At 45.1% G+C, this 17500-nt stretch overlaps 1 protein-coding gene and 1 long non-coding RNA gene across 3 annotated transcripts in view; one reads left to right on the forward strand and one right to left on the reverse strand.

Moving 5' to 3' along the window:
• The window catches only part of LOC123516029 (low density lipoprotein receptor adapter protein 1-like), a 23188-nt gene extending 7633 nt beyond the window's left edge, over positions 1-15555 (forward strand). For both annotated transcript variants that reach the window (XM_045275028.1, XM_045275027.1), the window contains exons 2-6: positions 7325-7433; positions 11830-11939; positions 12641-12813; positions 13038-13218; positions 14811-15555. In XM_045275028.1, the coding sequence (XP_045130963.1) occupies positions 7337-7433; positions 11830-11939; positions 12641-12813; positions 13038-13218; positions 14811-14915 (666 nt within the window). In that variant the 5' untranslated portion in view covers positions 7325-7336 and the 3' untranslated portion in view covers positions 14916-15555. The remainder of the gene's footprint in view (positions 1-7324; positions 7434-11829; positions 11940-12640; positions 12814-13037; positions 13219-14810) is intronic.
• Positions 1-17500, reverse strand: part of LOC123516032 — a 45342-nt gene that overhangs the window by 6427 nt on the left and 21415 nt on the right. The gene's annotated exons all lie outside the window — the stretch shown is intronic.

Here is a 17500-nt window from a genome sequence, read left to right on the forward strand (position 1 = left end):
TGGTATTCCGGTCAATAGCATTGCTTCACATGGGTGGGTGCGGCCGCGGTACCCGACCAAGCAATACCTTGGCACTAAGAGCGACAAGCAGCTGTTCCAGCAGCCTGCAGCGAGACTGGTGCAATGACATCCCGGAACGGTGCCATGACACAGTACACGCAGATTTGGCGACGGGTTGAGGTGCAGACACGCGAAAATATAAAACGAGAAAAAAAATACGATAGAGGTGTTTGAAAAAAGTAAGCTTAATGCTTCCTTTTCCTTTCGATATCATCTTTTATACCCAGTTTTCGTGCTTCCGTGTATCAAATTTGAAAGCTGGAAAAAACTTATTTTCTCTTCAAGACGACGACTTTTTGAGGAGGAAATTGTTAGTTCCACAAGAATCAGACAGGTTTTTAAAACACCCCCGGGGAAAGTATATCTTCTTGTATTAAAACCTGAACAATGATGCAGTCAGCGAGGTGGTGGTACGGGCTACAATGTGCCTACGTAATCAGGGCGCCTTGCTATACCCTTGCTATATCACACACGTGATACCCAGGCCGGCGTGTCACCTGCACCTCGTCACGTTTCTTTTTACCGACAAACTTGCTCCCGCGGGAAGTGTTCACTGAGAGGGAGCGGGAGACATTCCGCAGTCCAAACTGCCTCGTTCCATTACTAAACACAGTCGTAGTCTCCCGAGCGGCCACACCACCACCTGTACCCACATTATTCGGAGAAAGAGGTTGCACATTTTGTTTGTTGAACAGTAAACGGTAAACAATCTATTCCTGCAGACACTGACTGAACTGCAATACCGTGACGTGTTATCAAAATCTACCTATACACTACATTTTCCATTAAGATTTGCTGTAGTAGTAGTAGTAGTAGTAGTAGTAGTAGTAGTAGTAGTAGTAGTAGTAGTAGTAGTAGTAGTAGTAGTAGTAGTAGTAGTAGCAGTAGCAGTAGTACCAGTCGTAGTCAGAGAGAGAGAGAGAGAGAGAGAGAGAGAGAGAGAGAGAGTTTATTCACATCCCCTAAAGAAGCCAGAATCGAAACTAGTCTGGAATAAACTCACCTCATCTCTCTCTCTCTCTCTCTCTCTCTCTCTCTCTCTCTCTCTCTCTCTCTCTCTCTCTCTCCATCCTAACCTACCTCAATGTCACCTCAACAACAACAACAACAAAAACAACAACAACAACAACAACACAAACAACCTGAATATAGTATAGCGGTGCCGGATGAGAGAGCTGTTGATGCATGGCTTGCCTGTCCACTCACTCCAAGATCAGCAGTTCCGTCTCCTTCCCAGCTCTGGTTCGTCTGGGGCAGGTGCTAAGTGAGACAAGAGCCGCTCTCACCTCAACCTCACATGGCTAGAGGCTCATTATCTGCCCTAATTTTTGTTCATATAATTCTCTGATATTGTTGCTCTTTTCCTGGTAAGATATGCACTGGTTCTATGAGATCCCAGATGTAGCAAACAGGAGAACTCTTTAAGAAATGCGAGGTGTTCAGAAAGTAGAAGGTATTAAATTTTGTATCTAATTAAATGCAAGAGTGTTAGTTAGGTCAGTGATGCTGTCTCCATGATGTGTGTGTGTGTGTGTGTGTGTGTGTGTGTGTGTGTGTGTGTGTGTGTGTGTGTGTGTGTGTGTGTGTGTGTGTGTGTGTGTGTGTGTGTGTTTGTTTATAGTGTCAGTCATTATTTGTGGGAGTTCATGATAATACTACGTTATTTAAATCTCTCTCTCTCTCTCTCTCTCTCTCTCTCTCTCTCTCTCTCTCTCTCTCTCTCTCTCTCTCTCTCTCTCTCTCTCTCTCTGTGTGTGTGTGTGTGTGTGTGTGTGTGTGTGTGTGTGTGTGTGTGTGTGTGTGTGTGTGTGTGTGTGTGTGTGTGTGTGTGTGTGTGTGAACATACGCTTTACATATCACCCTTAGCTAATAAATAAATATACTGAGAATGAGAAACAAGCAAAGACAGATGCCATCCTCATAAGTCATCAACATCATGAGCAGCAGCCTCTGGGACCCCTGCAGGACAAAGGCCTTCCACTACTTTCTCCTCTCTCTCTCTCTCTCTCTCTCTCTCTCTCTCTCTCTCTCTCTCTCTCTCTCTCTCTCTCTCTCTCTCTCTCTCTCTTTCTTTCTTTCTTCTCTCTCTCTCTCTCTCTATTCTACCTTTTTCCTCGCTTCCAGACTTAAGTAAACCTTCAGATTTTAGACCCGTACATTAAAAAGGTAGAAAACATTGATCATAAACATCATTCTTTAGTAATAAGGATATTACTTTTCATAATACTTATATTTACCTAAAAGCACTGCATCAGTATCTACAGATAATGACAAGGTTATAAACTGAGACAGTACATAATTATGTAATACGGAGTAATCTTAAATTCTATTCCTGACTTCTTGGGCGTACATCCGTGCATCAATGTGGCCTCACTTATTACTATATTGTACTGTCTGGCACCGGACGTGCTTACCCATTTCAGTGGGCGGGCGTGCTGTGGCCTCATGTCCTAACATTGCCACCCTTTCACGCTGCGACGCGGTACTCGCTCATTCTCGCGGTACAATTATCCCCATAAGAAATATTACAAACCCGTAAATTGTGAATTTGTTCTTTATAATTGCAAGCAATGCTAATTATTAGCATTGCTTTACACTAATGACTATAAAAATGTGGGATTTAATTGGAAGAGGTACTTCCTGTCTTGTTTTCTTCTTTCTTTTTCCTCAGACAAATTTTATATACGAGTAGTATGACAGAATCTCATGGAACAGTAAGTGTAGGTACAGTATACACAGGCAAAATAGATTAGAAAGAGGATTTTGTTAGGACAATCTGCAAACCAATACTGTGTGTGTGTGTGTGTGTGTGTGTGTGTGTGTGTGTGTGTGTGTGTGTGTGTGTGTGTGTGTGTGTGTGTGTGTGTGTGTGTGTGTGTGTGTGTGTGTGTGTGTGTGTGTGTGTGTCAGAAAATACTCGAAGGGAAAGTGCTAAGACTCGTTCTCAAGACGCCCTCCTCTTCGACATCTGTGAAGAGAAATCTTTGCTGCAAACTACCACCAACACTTCCTCCTTCTACCACCACCACCACCACCACCACCACCACCACCTCCTATTCCTCCTCTTCCTCTTTCTCCTCCTCCTCCTCCTACTTTTCCTCAAAGTTCGGAATAAAGGAGTCTCTTCCCCCTCAACACGTCCCTCCCCCATTCCCATTCCCTTCACGTTACGCTTTTAGTGGCCTATTGGCTTCAGGAAAGGCGGTAGTGGTCGGCTTAAGGGAAGGCGGTGGTAGCGGTGATGGCAGTGGTGGTGGTGAGAGGAACAGAAGGCAAACAAGTCGTGGTTACAAAAACACAAGGAACGAGTGTGTTATGTTGTAGACGTGATCCATGCACCCATGTTTCCGTTGCAGTCACTCTTAACTCCCCGCCGCATAATGACGCTGTGTATATAAACCTTCTAGTCTTTGCTCCTCTCCTCCTTCCTCCAGCGCCTTAACGAGTACACTCAGATCATCCCCATCCTGTTTCGTGTGCGTGTATGGAGGAGTGTCTTTATTTCACTCCCACGCACCGTTACTCTGTCTTGAATAAATTCTGAGCACGATTTACACCATCATACAACACACAACACACACACACACACCTGTACAACTACACCTGCCCATCTCTGTTGCTTCTTCCTCTGACTCACACACAACGAACGCACATCGGAACCTGTCCATCCGGTGCAGTACATGACGCAGCCAGCACTCCCAAGAACCACCACCATGCATGGGAGAAGACGGCAGACGCAACATTCACCGCGCCATACACAACCTGTCCGTGTTACGCTTATCGTCTCTGTACATTTTATGCTCATCCTCCGTTGCAATCTCGATTTAGAGCATGTCGAAAAATTCACGTAATGATACATTTCTAAAATTTTCGAGAGAAGTGTTGGTTTTTAGGGAGCGTGCCGTTATCTGCCACTGAACACAACCTGCCGTGCCGCGGGGGCCGTGGCCGCGCTCTTCCTCGTCACAACCTGGACTTACAGCAAGGAACGTCAGTACAATCACGTAAGGATAGATTTGCAGATAAAGGGTTTGAAAAGCGTTGAAATTTACGAAGCGTGCCGTTATTTCCTCGGTGTGAGCATGAAAGGGAGATGCGCAGACACAACAGACACACCCCATGTCGATTTTGCGAGCAGCAAAGTGTAGCTAAGTGAGGCGGCGATGTTGTAAGAGAAGTTCCAGGCGCGTGGCAGCATTACGTGCCGGAAGGGCACGGAACACTGCGCAGCGCGATGATCAAGGTGTGGAAAGAGTTGCTGGTACATGACACGCCGGGCGGAGGGAGGCGCTGCGTGACGGAAGAAGCGAAGGAAGGGCACAGCGGAGTGTGATTCGGGAGGTACCAAGGTCACGGTATTTATTGGATAAAGGCCACGATGTGCCGAGTCACGCATGTCGCTGGAGTCAGGGAAGAGTGAACAAATGCGTGGCGGAATGCAGAGCGGCGGGAAAAAGGTCCACGTCAGCCGCTAGGGTCCATATTCTGAAACACCTTCACGCTACACAAACACTACTTTCAAAACGCTCTAGAATCTAGATGAAGACAATCGGGTTTTTAAAGGCGTATTTACAGTTTTTTGTGACCGATAAACAAGCTTCCTATATTATCAACAGGAGAAACACTCTTGCAAACCCTGCTAAACATCACCGTGGTCTTTAAAAGTGATCGTGATAAGAGAGCAAAGCGTTTCAGAATACGGACCCTGAGAGTCATCAACATCGTTACCATCAAGGCTAAAGCAATAATGAAAGGCGGAAAAAAAAAAAAATCATGCCCAGGGCTGTGGGTGCAAGAAGCCTTACTATCGCCTCATTACAACTCGTCACTCAAACAGAAGAAGAAACCAGCCAAAAAACTAAATGTCACGACAGTTTGTCACCGACGCTGAAACGCTGCAGAGCCTGGACTACATGCCGTGACGTGTTGCATGATTCGACGATGCCACAGAGGAGAGGAGGGGGAAGAGAGGGAGAGACGGCATAGGGGTGGGGGGAGGGAGGAAAAGGAGACGGTACAAGGAGGGGAGTGAGGGGAAATAAGGTCATGAGAGGAGACCTTAGTATTTTCCTTTCCTTTCTCCAGTCACTTTGCGACACACACACACACACACACACACACACACACACACACACACACACACACACACACACACACAGACAGACACACGCGCGCGCGCAGTGGCAGCAGCAGTAGGAGGTGGAGGCCAGCAGGTGGAAGCGACTAGTAACCTTATGCTTTAGTTGTGTACCTGCTTCTTCGGCCTACCTCCATACCTCTACCTGCCTGCCTGCCTCATCCCTCCCTGCAACACCCATGCCTGTCCTGCCATGCTCACCTCCACCAAAACATAATTACCCTGTACGTTATTCACGTACCTTCACCTACGCCCCCTCCCTTCATCCCTCCCACATACCTGTCTGACCACCGTGAGCTTGGGTAGATGTTAAGTGTTGAGAGGCGCTGAACAAGGTACTTCATCATGTCAAGTCCAGCCCAACATTTCTCCAGCACACCCTCCTTGCCTCCACCTCGCCCCTCACACCTGTCACCTATCAGCCTCACCTGTTGCCGCGCCAGGTGTTGTTTATCTACCTACACCCTCCCTTGTCTTGCTGTTGACTTACTGCTGAAGGAAATGGACTGGGAGTACACACACGAGAGAGAGAGAGAGAGAGAGAGAGAGAGAGAGAGAGAGAGAGAGAGAGAGAGAGAGAGAGAGAGAGAGAGAGAGAGAGAGAGAGAGAGAGAGAGAGAGAGAGAGAGAGAGAGAGAGAGAGAAACAGTCATGGTATTTCGCAAAATGTTAAACGTGTGTAAAATAATTGTTATTTTCACGGAAGCGTCGATCTGAAGGTGAGGACTCTGTGGTGTGCGTGAAATGAAGCGAGGTAAGATGACATGAGATGAAATGATGAGATGAAATGAGATGAGATGAGATGAGGTGAGATGAGATGAGATGAGACAAGTTGAGTCCAAGTGAAGTGAAGTGAGATGATGTAAGACGATACGATGAGCTGTGATGAAGAGACGAGATGAGACGGGAATAGATAAGATACTAGGTATATTAGAAAAGACATGAGGACTTGTGAACCCATATGAGGTGAGAGTGAGAGCACAGGTAAATGGAACGAGAGAGCATTGGGAGAGTCAGCGAGAGGGCTTTTAGTGGAGTGCGGGTTAATCCGGGGTGAAGGTGAGTGTCTGAGTGTGTGAGTGTCTGAATCAGAGTGAGAGTTTGAGGTGGAAAGAGGTGGAAAAGAGGTTACCAGTATGTGATGTGAAAAGTGAAAAGCAGAGAGAGGAAAGTTATGGAGGGGGGGATGGTGTGGTGACAAGGTCGGGGGGGGGAGGTGGGCGGTGGGAGAAAAAGTGGAGCAGCCCCCTGTCACTTCCAAAATCCCTATATCTACCACCAACACCCACTAAACTCCCCCCATAACATCCACACCCACGTCTATGAGTGGGTGGGAGGAGGGAATGGGGGCGGGGCAATACAAGTCACGGTTGGTGAGAGAGAAGAACTGCAACAAACTTGAACCTGAGATCAAACCACCGTGGCGACCATCACACACACACACACACACACACACACACACACACACACACACACACACACACACACACACATTGACATAACATCCGAAAAATAGGGACGAATTCTTGCGTGTCCTTTTAAGATGCTAATTGGGAAGCAAAACAAGGAGGAGGAGGAGGAGGAGGAGGAGGAGGAGGAGGAGGAGGAGGAGGAGGGAGGAGGAGGAGGAGGAGGAGGAGGAGGAAGGGATTTCAAAGTGAATGGATGTTTAGACAACCGGAAGAGGACAAAAGGATGAGAGGAAGAGAGGAGGAAGACAGTCAGTTAGGCGGCGTGAGTTTCGGATACAAGTTGTGGAGGAGGAGGAGGAGGAAGAAGAATAGAGTTTGGCGTTTACTTGCTGTTTGTTTCCTCTACTCTGCATACTCGTTAATCTTGATGCGTCTTTCTTCTTCCCGTCTCTTCCTGAGTGTGTGTGTGTGTGTGTGTGTGTGTGTGTGTGTGTGTGTGTGTGTGTGTGTGTGTGTGTGTGTGTGTGTGTGTGTGTGTGTGTGTGTGTGTGTGTGCACGTTTTTACCCTCTCCTTGGCCTTTCTCCCAGCAAACTTATAATACTTTAAAATAAAACGAAGTAACAATTGCACGTCATCTTAACAAGGGCGACAATAAACCCAATTCACACACACAGAAGCACACTAACACTCTCTTTCTCCTTTCCTTCCCACAGCTGCCGCCCAGAATGAACTTCAACAAGGCCCCAGCGCCGCCCCCCGCGGAGGAGATTACCAAAGAGATTCGCAAATTAAACCTTGATGACAAATCCGCCACTAGCACCGGTGAGTGAGGGGAGGAGGGAGGGAAGGAGGGAAGAAAGAAGGAAGGGAGACATGAAGGGAGGGAGGGAAGGAAGGAGTACAGTAAGAATTTCAGAGTGAGTGAATGAGTGAATCAAGGAGGGAAAAATGGCAAAAGGGAAGAAGGAAGAGCAGGGAGGCAAGAATTTAGTGAGAAAGAACCTGTGAATATGAGTGAATAAAGGAGGGAGGAACGGAGCGAGTAAGTGAATGAAAGAGGGAGGGAGGAGCAAGGTGAGTGATAGAGGAAGTGAATGAAGGAGATATTGAGTCACTCAGAGAGCAAGGGAGGGAAGGAGGGAGGGAATTAATGAAGGAATGAGTGAAAGTGAATGAGTGACTAAGAAAATCTCTTCAATTCCCCTTCGCCGCTCCTCAAATATATAAATAGAAAGGGATTTAGATATACAGATAGATAAACAAACAAAAAACAGATATACTTTCATTAAGCACAACAACTTGGATAAACTTAACAAAACCACATTTTTTTTCTCCATCCAATTTAATCCCGACACACCACATTCTTAATCTACTACAGAAAATATCAAAGTTACCATGACACAAACACAGCGAGACAAACACGCGCAGCCTCTAGATCACTAACACTCAATGAATTTCCGCTTCTGCACCCTCTGAACTTTTGTGGCAGTGCGGATGTGTCTCGCGCCCACTCTATGCAGGAAAACAAGTCATAAACAGGATTTATTAACATTATCCATTACATTTAACTGCTGATCCCTTCCTGGTGTCTAGTGAACGCATACGTGTACCCATGCATAAACACAACACAGGACACATTCAAAATATCTCACTACCTCTCTGTTTCGTCCTGAATGCATACGTATACTCATGCATATGTATAGCAGAGGATACATCAAATCTAGTATCCCAAACGTGACCCTTGCAATGTTCTCTCACTCCTTCCCCTGTACGCTAACCCTGCCAGCCTCCTACACCTCACCTCTGCATGCACTAATCTTGTTGTCCTTATAGCCACACGTGTATAACTCAAGGACCGCCCCTGTTATATCGCCTCGTCCTTGTCTTCTATCCCTGCTGGCCTCCACATCTCACCTCTACACTATCCTTATCAACCCCTGCCATAAGATCTTTTGTGTGTTTACTATTCGTGGTGATGAGGAGCACACTCGAGAGAAGTAAAAGTCGGTGTCTAGCTCTAAGAATAGGTCATTAAGGATTCCCACAAAACAGACTTCAATTTTACTTCCAGAGGTGTGTCTTGAAATAAATGAAGTCTTAGAAAAGAGGAGGGAAAATGGCAGAGAATTCTACCAGTGAAAGTGACGAGAGACAGAAACACACACACACACACACACACACACACACACACACACACACACACACACACACACACACACACACACACACACACACACACACTAAACCTTGCACTGTTCCCCTATAATCTCGAACTCTACGTCTTTACCATCCTGTCACAGTCGCTCCACCTGCACCTAACCTAATCCTAACCTTAATGTAACCTTACCTAACCTAACCTAACCTACTCTACTCTACTCTACTCCTCATCTATACAACCTAATCCACTTTCCTTGTACACCTTCCACCACCCAACTCTACTTACTGCTGATCCACTTGTATGTAATTTCTATAACCTAATCCACCGCCTCTTGTATCTTCCACCACGCCACCGCCAACCACCAACCCTCTCAGCTTCGCCCGTATGCCTTGCTCGCCCCGTCATTCCATGCAACACACATCAGCCAGTCAGTAGTAAGTGGGCCAAGCAGAGATCACACCAGCATTGTTACGACACACCTCCCGCACCATGGGTTTACGATCACCACACACACACACACACACACACACACACACACACACACACACACACACACACACACACACACACACACACACACACACACACACACACACACACACACACACGTAACACCACCCAAGTTGCAAGTTAAGTATGAAGAGCGGCACTTGATGGGTTTTTCTTTCCCACGCTTATTTTCCATCACCTACTAGCCACACACACACACACACACACACACACACGTTATATTTTCATTAACGTAACTTTTTTTTCATAATGTAGCCTTACAAAACAGTAGTATCAGTAAGTGGTGGATATTTTCCTTCCTAATCATTTGTGTAACTTTCCTATTCCTGGTATAAATCCCTTCAGTGCATTGCTTTCCATCACTGAGCATCAAGAGTTACATAAAATGAACATATTTTTCTTTTTCTTTCTCTTCTAATTCAATATTTGTGCAATTTTCCTATTCTTAACGCGTACAATCTTCTACTGTATAGTTTTCACCAATAAGATTAAAAAACTGAATTAAAAGTCATTGGTATTTTCATTTCTTGCTCTGTAAAACTAGCGCAACACTTTCTACTGACGTAAAATCTTCATACGTATATAGACGCGTACGAGCAGACAGACAGCTGGCTTCCCTTGCTGCTTAACTTAAATTCTAAAGAGCTATTCTTGATACAAACCTTCTCTATAACACGAGTGTCAGAGGTAGCGTTACATCATTTTTAGGAAACAACTCTCTAATAAACTGATAAAAATATACTTCAAACTATCATCACACTCAACATAAGTGTTCAATACTACGACGCTTACATCAGTGAAGGATAAAACGTGACATTTCATAAGATCACAACACCAAGTCCAGCTGTGTACTCCTGTGAAAGTAACGATAGAAGGGCAGCAGTGGCGGGCGAGTGGGTGACACAGTGACGAAGTGACGGAGAGAGGCACCGCAGGACAGGAGGAGACTTTGCTGCCCTTATTACGCTCCACTAACCAGCAGCCGTGTGCTAGTCTGGGCTGGTTCTGCATACATTAACTGAGAGAGAGAGAGAGAGAGAGAGAGAGAGAGAGAGAGAGAGAGAGTATTGCAACCTGTTATGAGACAATTACCTCGAACACAACTAAGATAACAACAGAAAGCAAGAGGAAATGAGGTTCTGTGGCGGTAGTGGTGTTTCGTGCATGCAAAACACCCCTGAGCAATGGTGGTGGTGGTGGTGGCGGTGGTGGTGAAGCAACTAAGCCTCTCCTGGGGGTGGTGAGAGTGGAAAATTCATTTCTCTCTCTCTCTCTCTCTCTCTCTCTCTCTCTCTTAATGCATTAAAAAAAAAGAAGCACGCACGTACACGTTAGGGCACGCACACACAAACACAAGCACAAGTATACACACACACACACACACACACACACACACACACACACACACACACACACACACACACACACACACACACAGAGGAAAGTATAAGAAAAATAATTGTATCGAGGAAAAAATAAAATAAAAAGCAAGGACGACCATACAACACAAGGAAAAATCTCTCACACACACACACACACACACACACACACACACACACACACACACACACACACAGCCGAGGTTACATACCCACACGATCAAGTTCTTTCGCAGTCAAAACAACCAATTTATATAACGTTAACAAAGCTAACCTGTCAATCAGGCGCCTAGTCGGTCAGTCACTCAGCTGCACATTCACCCATTCCTACAATCATCCAACCAATCAATTAATCATCGAGCCACTCACCCACCCACCCTGCCAATCATCCACAGACTCGACCAGCAACCTAATCACCCATTCAGTCAGTCAGTCAGTCAGTAAGCCACCCACCCACAAACCCACCTACATATTCATCCATCCAGCCAATCAGCCAGCCAGCCAGCCAGCCAGCCAGCCAGCCAGCCAGCCAGCCAGCCAGCCAGCCAGCCAGCCAGTCAGTCAGTCAGTCAGAGGGTCACAGGAAGACAAGGCGATCCATCCTCCCAGTAGTCCACACACCCTCCCTTGCGGCGAACCGTTCCAGGTGGCGCTGGGTGACCACAGGCACGGCGCGTGGGTGGATTACGAAGGCAGGGGGAGACATGGGGTGGTAGGAGGGGAGGGAAGGACGATGGGAAGGAAAACGGTGGATAACAATTACAAGGCAGTAAGGGAGAACGTGTCTTCAGGGTGACCGGGTTAGGGCAGGCGCGGGACTGGGTCAGGAGGAGCGGGATGGGGGTGGGAGGCATTATGAGGAAAGAAGGAAGGAAGGAAGGAAGGAAGGAAGGAGAGAGAGAGAGAGAGAGAGAGAGAGAGAGAGAGAGAGAGAGAGAGAGAGAGAGAGAGAGAGAGAGAGAGAATCAGAACATTGCATATCTCTCTCTCTCTCTCTCTCTCTCTCTCTCTCTCTTTTCCCTAACAGTGACTCGACAGAATTCTTCCTCCTTGCATGTCACGTGTGCCAACCTCCGTCGTGACACACTGCTGCTCTCACTTATTCCTTTATTTATCTATTCATTTTTTTTTTTTTCCTGCAGCATCTCATCACTCCATTTCCCTCCGACAGACCCCAAACAACAGCAACAGCAACAGCAGCCAGCGACGATGCCTCTACCACAGGAGTTCGTTGTCAAATACCTGGGCCACCGGGACGCCGGGGGCCTGTGGGGCATCAAGGTGAGTAACACACATGCACGGACCACTACAGCCCATTAGCGACCACGTGGGAACACGCACCACCGATACACTCACGAGGCTGACATCACCGCGCCTTGGTTCACACGTGGGCCGCTTCCAATTACGAGTTAAGGTGACATCAGAGAGGGAGGAGCTTTGTCTAACTTATTGTCAAGTGTGTGTAGCATAACCACCTCATCTCAGTCAGGAAAGGTGCCCAGATTAGCGGGACCAAGAGAGGCGATTGTTAGTTTTTCTTTTTTTAATGTCTACCATATACCCGTTATTCAGGCTGGCAGGTGTTTAGTGTGTACAAAGTTAAACGTCCCCCTAATGATGTACAGGCTGCCCAATGCCTCCCCCCCCACCACCACCACCACCACTACCACCACCCGTACTGACATATAGCAGACTGTGGTACAACGGACATGTACAACAAGGAAATGACTTAAAAGCTATTGTGTCCGTGTGTGTGTGTGTGTGTGTGTGTGTGTGTGTGTGTGTGTGTGTGTGTGTGTGTGTGTGTGTGTGTGTGTCTACGAGCGCCACTGCCTCCCACCGTGGCCAAACACACTAATGACAAAACCCCAAAAGAGACCCATCGGTGAGGCCTTTCCTTTACCCATCACACACACACACACACACACACACACACACACACACACACACACACACACAACTGCATAGCATGTCTCCCCCAGCACACGAGGAAGCCGGTGGACGAGATGGTGGGGCGCGCCAAGGAGATGAAGGCCGGTGAGACGCTGCCCTTCCTCAAGATGACAGTGAGCGAGAAGGGTGTGAACATCGCCGAGATGCCCCAGAACGTTAACAAGAACTTCGAGAGCGGTTTCTACAACATTGACGTCATCAGGTGAGCAGGGAGGAGGAGGAGGAGGAGGAGGCATGATGACAGTACCTTTGCGACCTTTCCATTGTTTGATGTACTTTTTCATTGACAACATGGACTACTAATGCTGAGTAATGCTTAATGACGCTACTTTTTCCCCTTTTTTACGTGTGTGTGTGTGTGTGTGTGTGTGTGTGTGTGTGTGTGTGTGTGTGTGTGTGTGTGTGTGTGTGTGTGTGTGTGTGCAGCTACGGCGTGCAGGACCTGGTGTACACGCGGGTGTTCGCCATGATCGTGGTGCGGGAGGACGCGGCCAGCCTGAGAACGCACCACCCCTTCCAGTGCCACGCCTTCGTCTGTGACTCCCGCCAGAACGCCCGCAAACTCACTTTCGCCCTCGCCCAGGCCTTCCAGCAGTTCTCAAAAGAGGTACGTAGAGCAGAGCAGAGCAGAGAGAGAGAGAGAGAGAGAGAGAGAGAGAGAGAGAGAGAGAGAGAGAGAGAGAGAGAGAGAGAGAGAGAGAGAGAGAGAAAATGCATGCTCGTACACATTAGTCTCTCTCTCTCTCTCTCTCTCTCTCTCTCTCTCTCTCTCTCTCTCCGAGTTCATGCACTACTGCCCTTTATATAACACGACTCGTCTTAAGCAAGGTAATGAGAAGCAACAACGCCATCACCAGCAGTAGCAGTAGCAGTAGCAGCAGTAGTAGTAGTAGTAGTAGTAGTAGTTGTAGTAGTAGTATTGAATCTGCCTTGATAAAGATGGGTAGTCTTTTCATCCTCCTTCGTAGTCTGCTGAATCGCACCACACCCAAGCACCACCACCACCACCACCACCACCCCTAACACTTCAGCCAGCCCTCCACAACACCTCACCCCTCTCCACCACCTACTCCAGCCTCCTTCACCCCTCCTCCATCCCTCTTCACCCCTTTTTTTTCCTTCCCTCACCTCCACTCCACACAAAACCAGCACGACCCTTCCTCACCACGCCCTTCCTCCTGATTCTCCCTCCTCTCTATACACTCTTATCTGCCAGTCTTACTCCTCCTCCTCCTCCTCTTCCTCCTCTTCCTCTTTCCCTTCACTCTCTTTGCTACTCATCCTCGTCTCTTTCTAAATCAAATGACCTTTGTTTTTTGTTTTCCTCTTTTCTTCCTCTACTTTATTCTTCATCATATCAACTAATCTTTAAACTATCTGATATACTCACTCTCTCTCTCTCTCTCTCTCTCTCTCTCTCTCTCTCTCTCTCTAATACTTAAAGGAAGGGATTTGTGATAAAGAGCCAACTGCGTCACGTTACTGATAGAGAGAGAGAGAGAGAGAGAGAGAGAGAGAGAGAGAGAGAGAGAGAGAGAGAGAGAGAGAGAGAGAGAGAGAGAGAGAACGTTAGGCATATAGGCATTGCTTTTTTTCTCTCTTTTTCTTTCTCTCTCTTCCTCCTCACCCTCTGTCCTATGTAAATAATAGCAAAAAATGCCTTTATAAAATAGTTAGAGGTTTTACAGACAAAAGGACGAACAAGTCTCTCTCTCTCTCTCTCTCTCTCTCTCTCTCTCTCTCTCTCTCTCTCTCTCACACCATAACAAAGAGGTACCGTTGGAAACAAACAAAAAACATTAATAAAAAAAGAATTACAATGTCACACATGAGCAAACACTTAAAAAAAAAGGGATTAATGATGAATAGATAGATAGATAGATAGATAAATATAGATAGATAGGTAGGTTAGGTTAGGTTAAGTTAGATGAATAGATAGATAGAACGGTAGACAAATAGAATGCTAGATAGAAAAATAAGCAATGTAGATAAATACAGAAAAAACAGACAAATAGATAATCATACACAAAGGTACATAGAAAAACCAGATAGATAGATAAACACATAGATAGACAAACAGATAGACAAGTAATTAATCAAACAGGCACAGGTAATCAAGCAGATAAGAAAAATACTAAATCGTACTCTATTACTAACAAAACCCTCTCTCTCTCTCTCTCTCTCTCTCTCTCCCCACAGGTGAAAAGCAACAAAGCCAACAAGAAACCCAAGAAGTTCGCCATCGATCTCCGTTCACCTGAGGAGATTGAGGTCGACCTGAAGGAAGCTGATTCCGAAGCATAAATAGGACTGGATTCCTCTTCAAACCTTTCGTCAATCCTCCCAAGAGACTAGTGGAAGTTACCTAGGTTTTCAAAGGGTGTGTGGAAGATTTACCAAGGATTCAACAACAAAAGGCACTCATGAGAACACGACTACAGTGAATCCAGTCTTACTTTCGTGATGTTACACTGGTTTATGCATCGTCAACAGGAAGAAAAACCCTTATGACAATTCGATTAATGATTCCGGTTAAGAGAGAGAGAGAAAGTAAGAGAAGAAAGAAATGTGGAAGAATACAGGACAAAATAGAGAGAGACAGAGAGAGAAGGGATAAATGTGGAAGATTACAGGCCAAAAAAATAGAAAGACAGAGAGAGAAAGAATAAAAGAGAGAGATACAGAGAGAGAAGAAATATATGTGGAAGAATACAGGGCAAAATATAGAGAGAGAGACAGAGAGAAAGAATAAATGTGGAAGAATAAAGGCCAAAAGAGAGACAGAGAGGAGAATAAAAAAAAGAGAGATACAGAGAGAGAAGGAATAGATGTGGAAGAATACAGGCCAAAAGAGAGACGTGCAGCGAGAGAAAACGGAGAGAAGAGAAAACAGATTAAAAAAAAAAAAAAAAAGATCAAGAGGAAAAAGTGACCTAGAGACAGAAATAATATAAAGAAAATGGTGTTCGGTGGATGGTAAAGAAAAAAAAAAGTGATAAAGAAGAAAAAGCATATACACATACGAGTGTAAATAGCGAATATAATAATTAATAAGTATTCATCGTCAAGTCTGTGAAAATATAATAGCTAAGTAAAAAAAAAAAATAATAAATATAGATATGAATAAAAATATATATTAAAGCAAGGTTGAATTTGGTGTAGAAAGATGACTCGCTGAAGATGACACACACACACACACACACACACACACACACACACACACACACACACACACACGTCAACGATAAGATAAAAGCATCGTGTCATGAACTCTACAACAGCAGTAATAACAGCACCACGACATTAATCTTGAACGCAAAGCAAGAAACGCGATATCAGACTTTCCACATCCACTAATCGTACAGACAAACTAATGGAGCGATAAGAAAAAATATTAGTTTGGTCGGCGGTGGCGATGGTGGTGGTGGTGGTGGTGGTGGTGGTGGCGGTGAAGGTGGTGATGAAGGGGAGGGAAAGTACAGTACACTATGACACCCAACACCAATTTATAACATCCCCCACCCCTGCCACCACCACTCCCGCGCCACAAGCCAGGACAGATACTTGACGCGGAGGAACACGGAGGAGGAGGAGGAGGAGGAGGAGGAGGAGGAGGAGGAGGAGGAGGAGGAGGAGGAGGAGGAAATATTGGTATCCTCACTTCCTCCAACATTCAGCCAATCAAATTTTCTTTCTCTTTCTCTTTACCGGAACGTTCACCAATCTCTCTCTCTCTCTCTCTCTCTCTCTCTCTCTCTCTCAGTAGGTGAACACACTAACCCGTATCGCCGAGACGTACTCTGTATCTATCTATCTATTTGTAATATGTACTAATTAAGTGAAAAATAGACTTCTGTTTTTTTTTTGTACTCTGTGTTTGCTTTTGTTCTTTTCTTTGATGTAGGAAGTGATTGGATTGATTTATTTATTTATTTATCTATCTATTTACTTTATTTCATTTTTTTCTATTTATTTATTTATTTTATTCTATTTTTTATCTATTTTGTGTGTGTACGTATTTTGTATTTTTGTTTACTCATTTCTTCTTCTTTTTATTTTTAGTAAGGAGAGTTTTTGAGGCAGTTCTCTCTTTTATTCTTTCTTTACTTTACTGACTCATGCAAGGATTTCGGATTTTGCATCTCTCTCTCTCTCTCTCTCTCTCTCTCTCTCTCTCTCTCTGATGCTGCCTTTTTACGTTTTCTTTTTTTTATCTTCTTTTTTCTATATTTGCATAATGTCTTTTTTTTTTCTCTCTTACTTTATGGCGAGCAATTTAAACTTTTGTGTGTCATTCTTTATGTTACTACCTCTCCCCGATTTCCAGTGTGTGTGTGTGTGTGTGTGTGTGTGTGTGTGTGTGTGTGTGTGTGTCTCTCTCTCTCTCTCTCTCTCTCTCTCTCTCTCTCTCTCTCTCTCTCTCTCTCTATGCACACACATACAAAACCTTTCCATTTACTTTTTTTTTTTTTTTTTGCTTTACATTTTTTCCCCAGTTACATCTCGACCTTCTTTCTATTTTTTCCTTTTTTCCTTCTTTTTTTTTACAGTTTCCCAATGTTTTCCCTCTCCCTCCCTCTGTTCCGCTATTTCCATCTTAAAACATTTTCCATTCTATTCCTTCCCTTTAATCTTTTCTTTCTTCTTTCACACATACATATTCTTTCATTACTACAGCATCAGTATAATTTTCTCAAGGACATCACTAAAATACCTTAACGTTTTCACAGGTATATATATTTTTTCACATAATCTCTCCTAGTACAAGTTTCTAAGCGCATAATTTTCTCAAGGACATCACTAAAAATACCTTAACGTTTTCACAGGTATATATATTTTTTCACATAATCTCTCCTAGTACAAGTTTCTAAGCGCCATATTCTTCAGGG

Source organism: Portunus trituberculatus, chromosome 40 (genome assembly GCF_017591435.1).
Source record: "Portunus trituberculatus isolate SZX2019 chromosome 40, ASM1759143v1, whole genome shotgun sequence".
Classification (NCBI taxonomy): Eukaryota; Metazoa; Arthropoda; class Malacostraca; order Decapoda; family Portunidae; genus Portunus; species Portunus trituberculatus.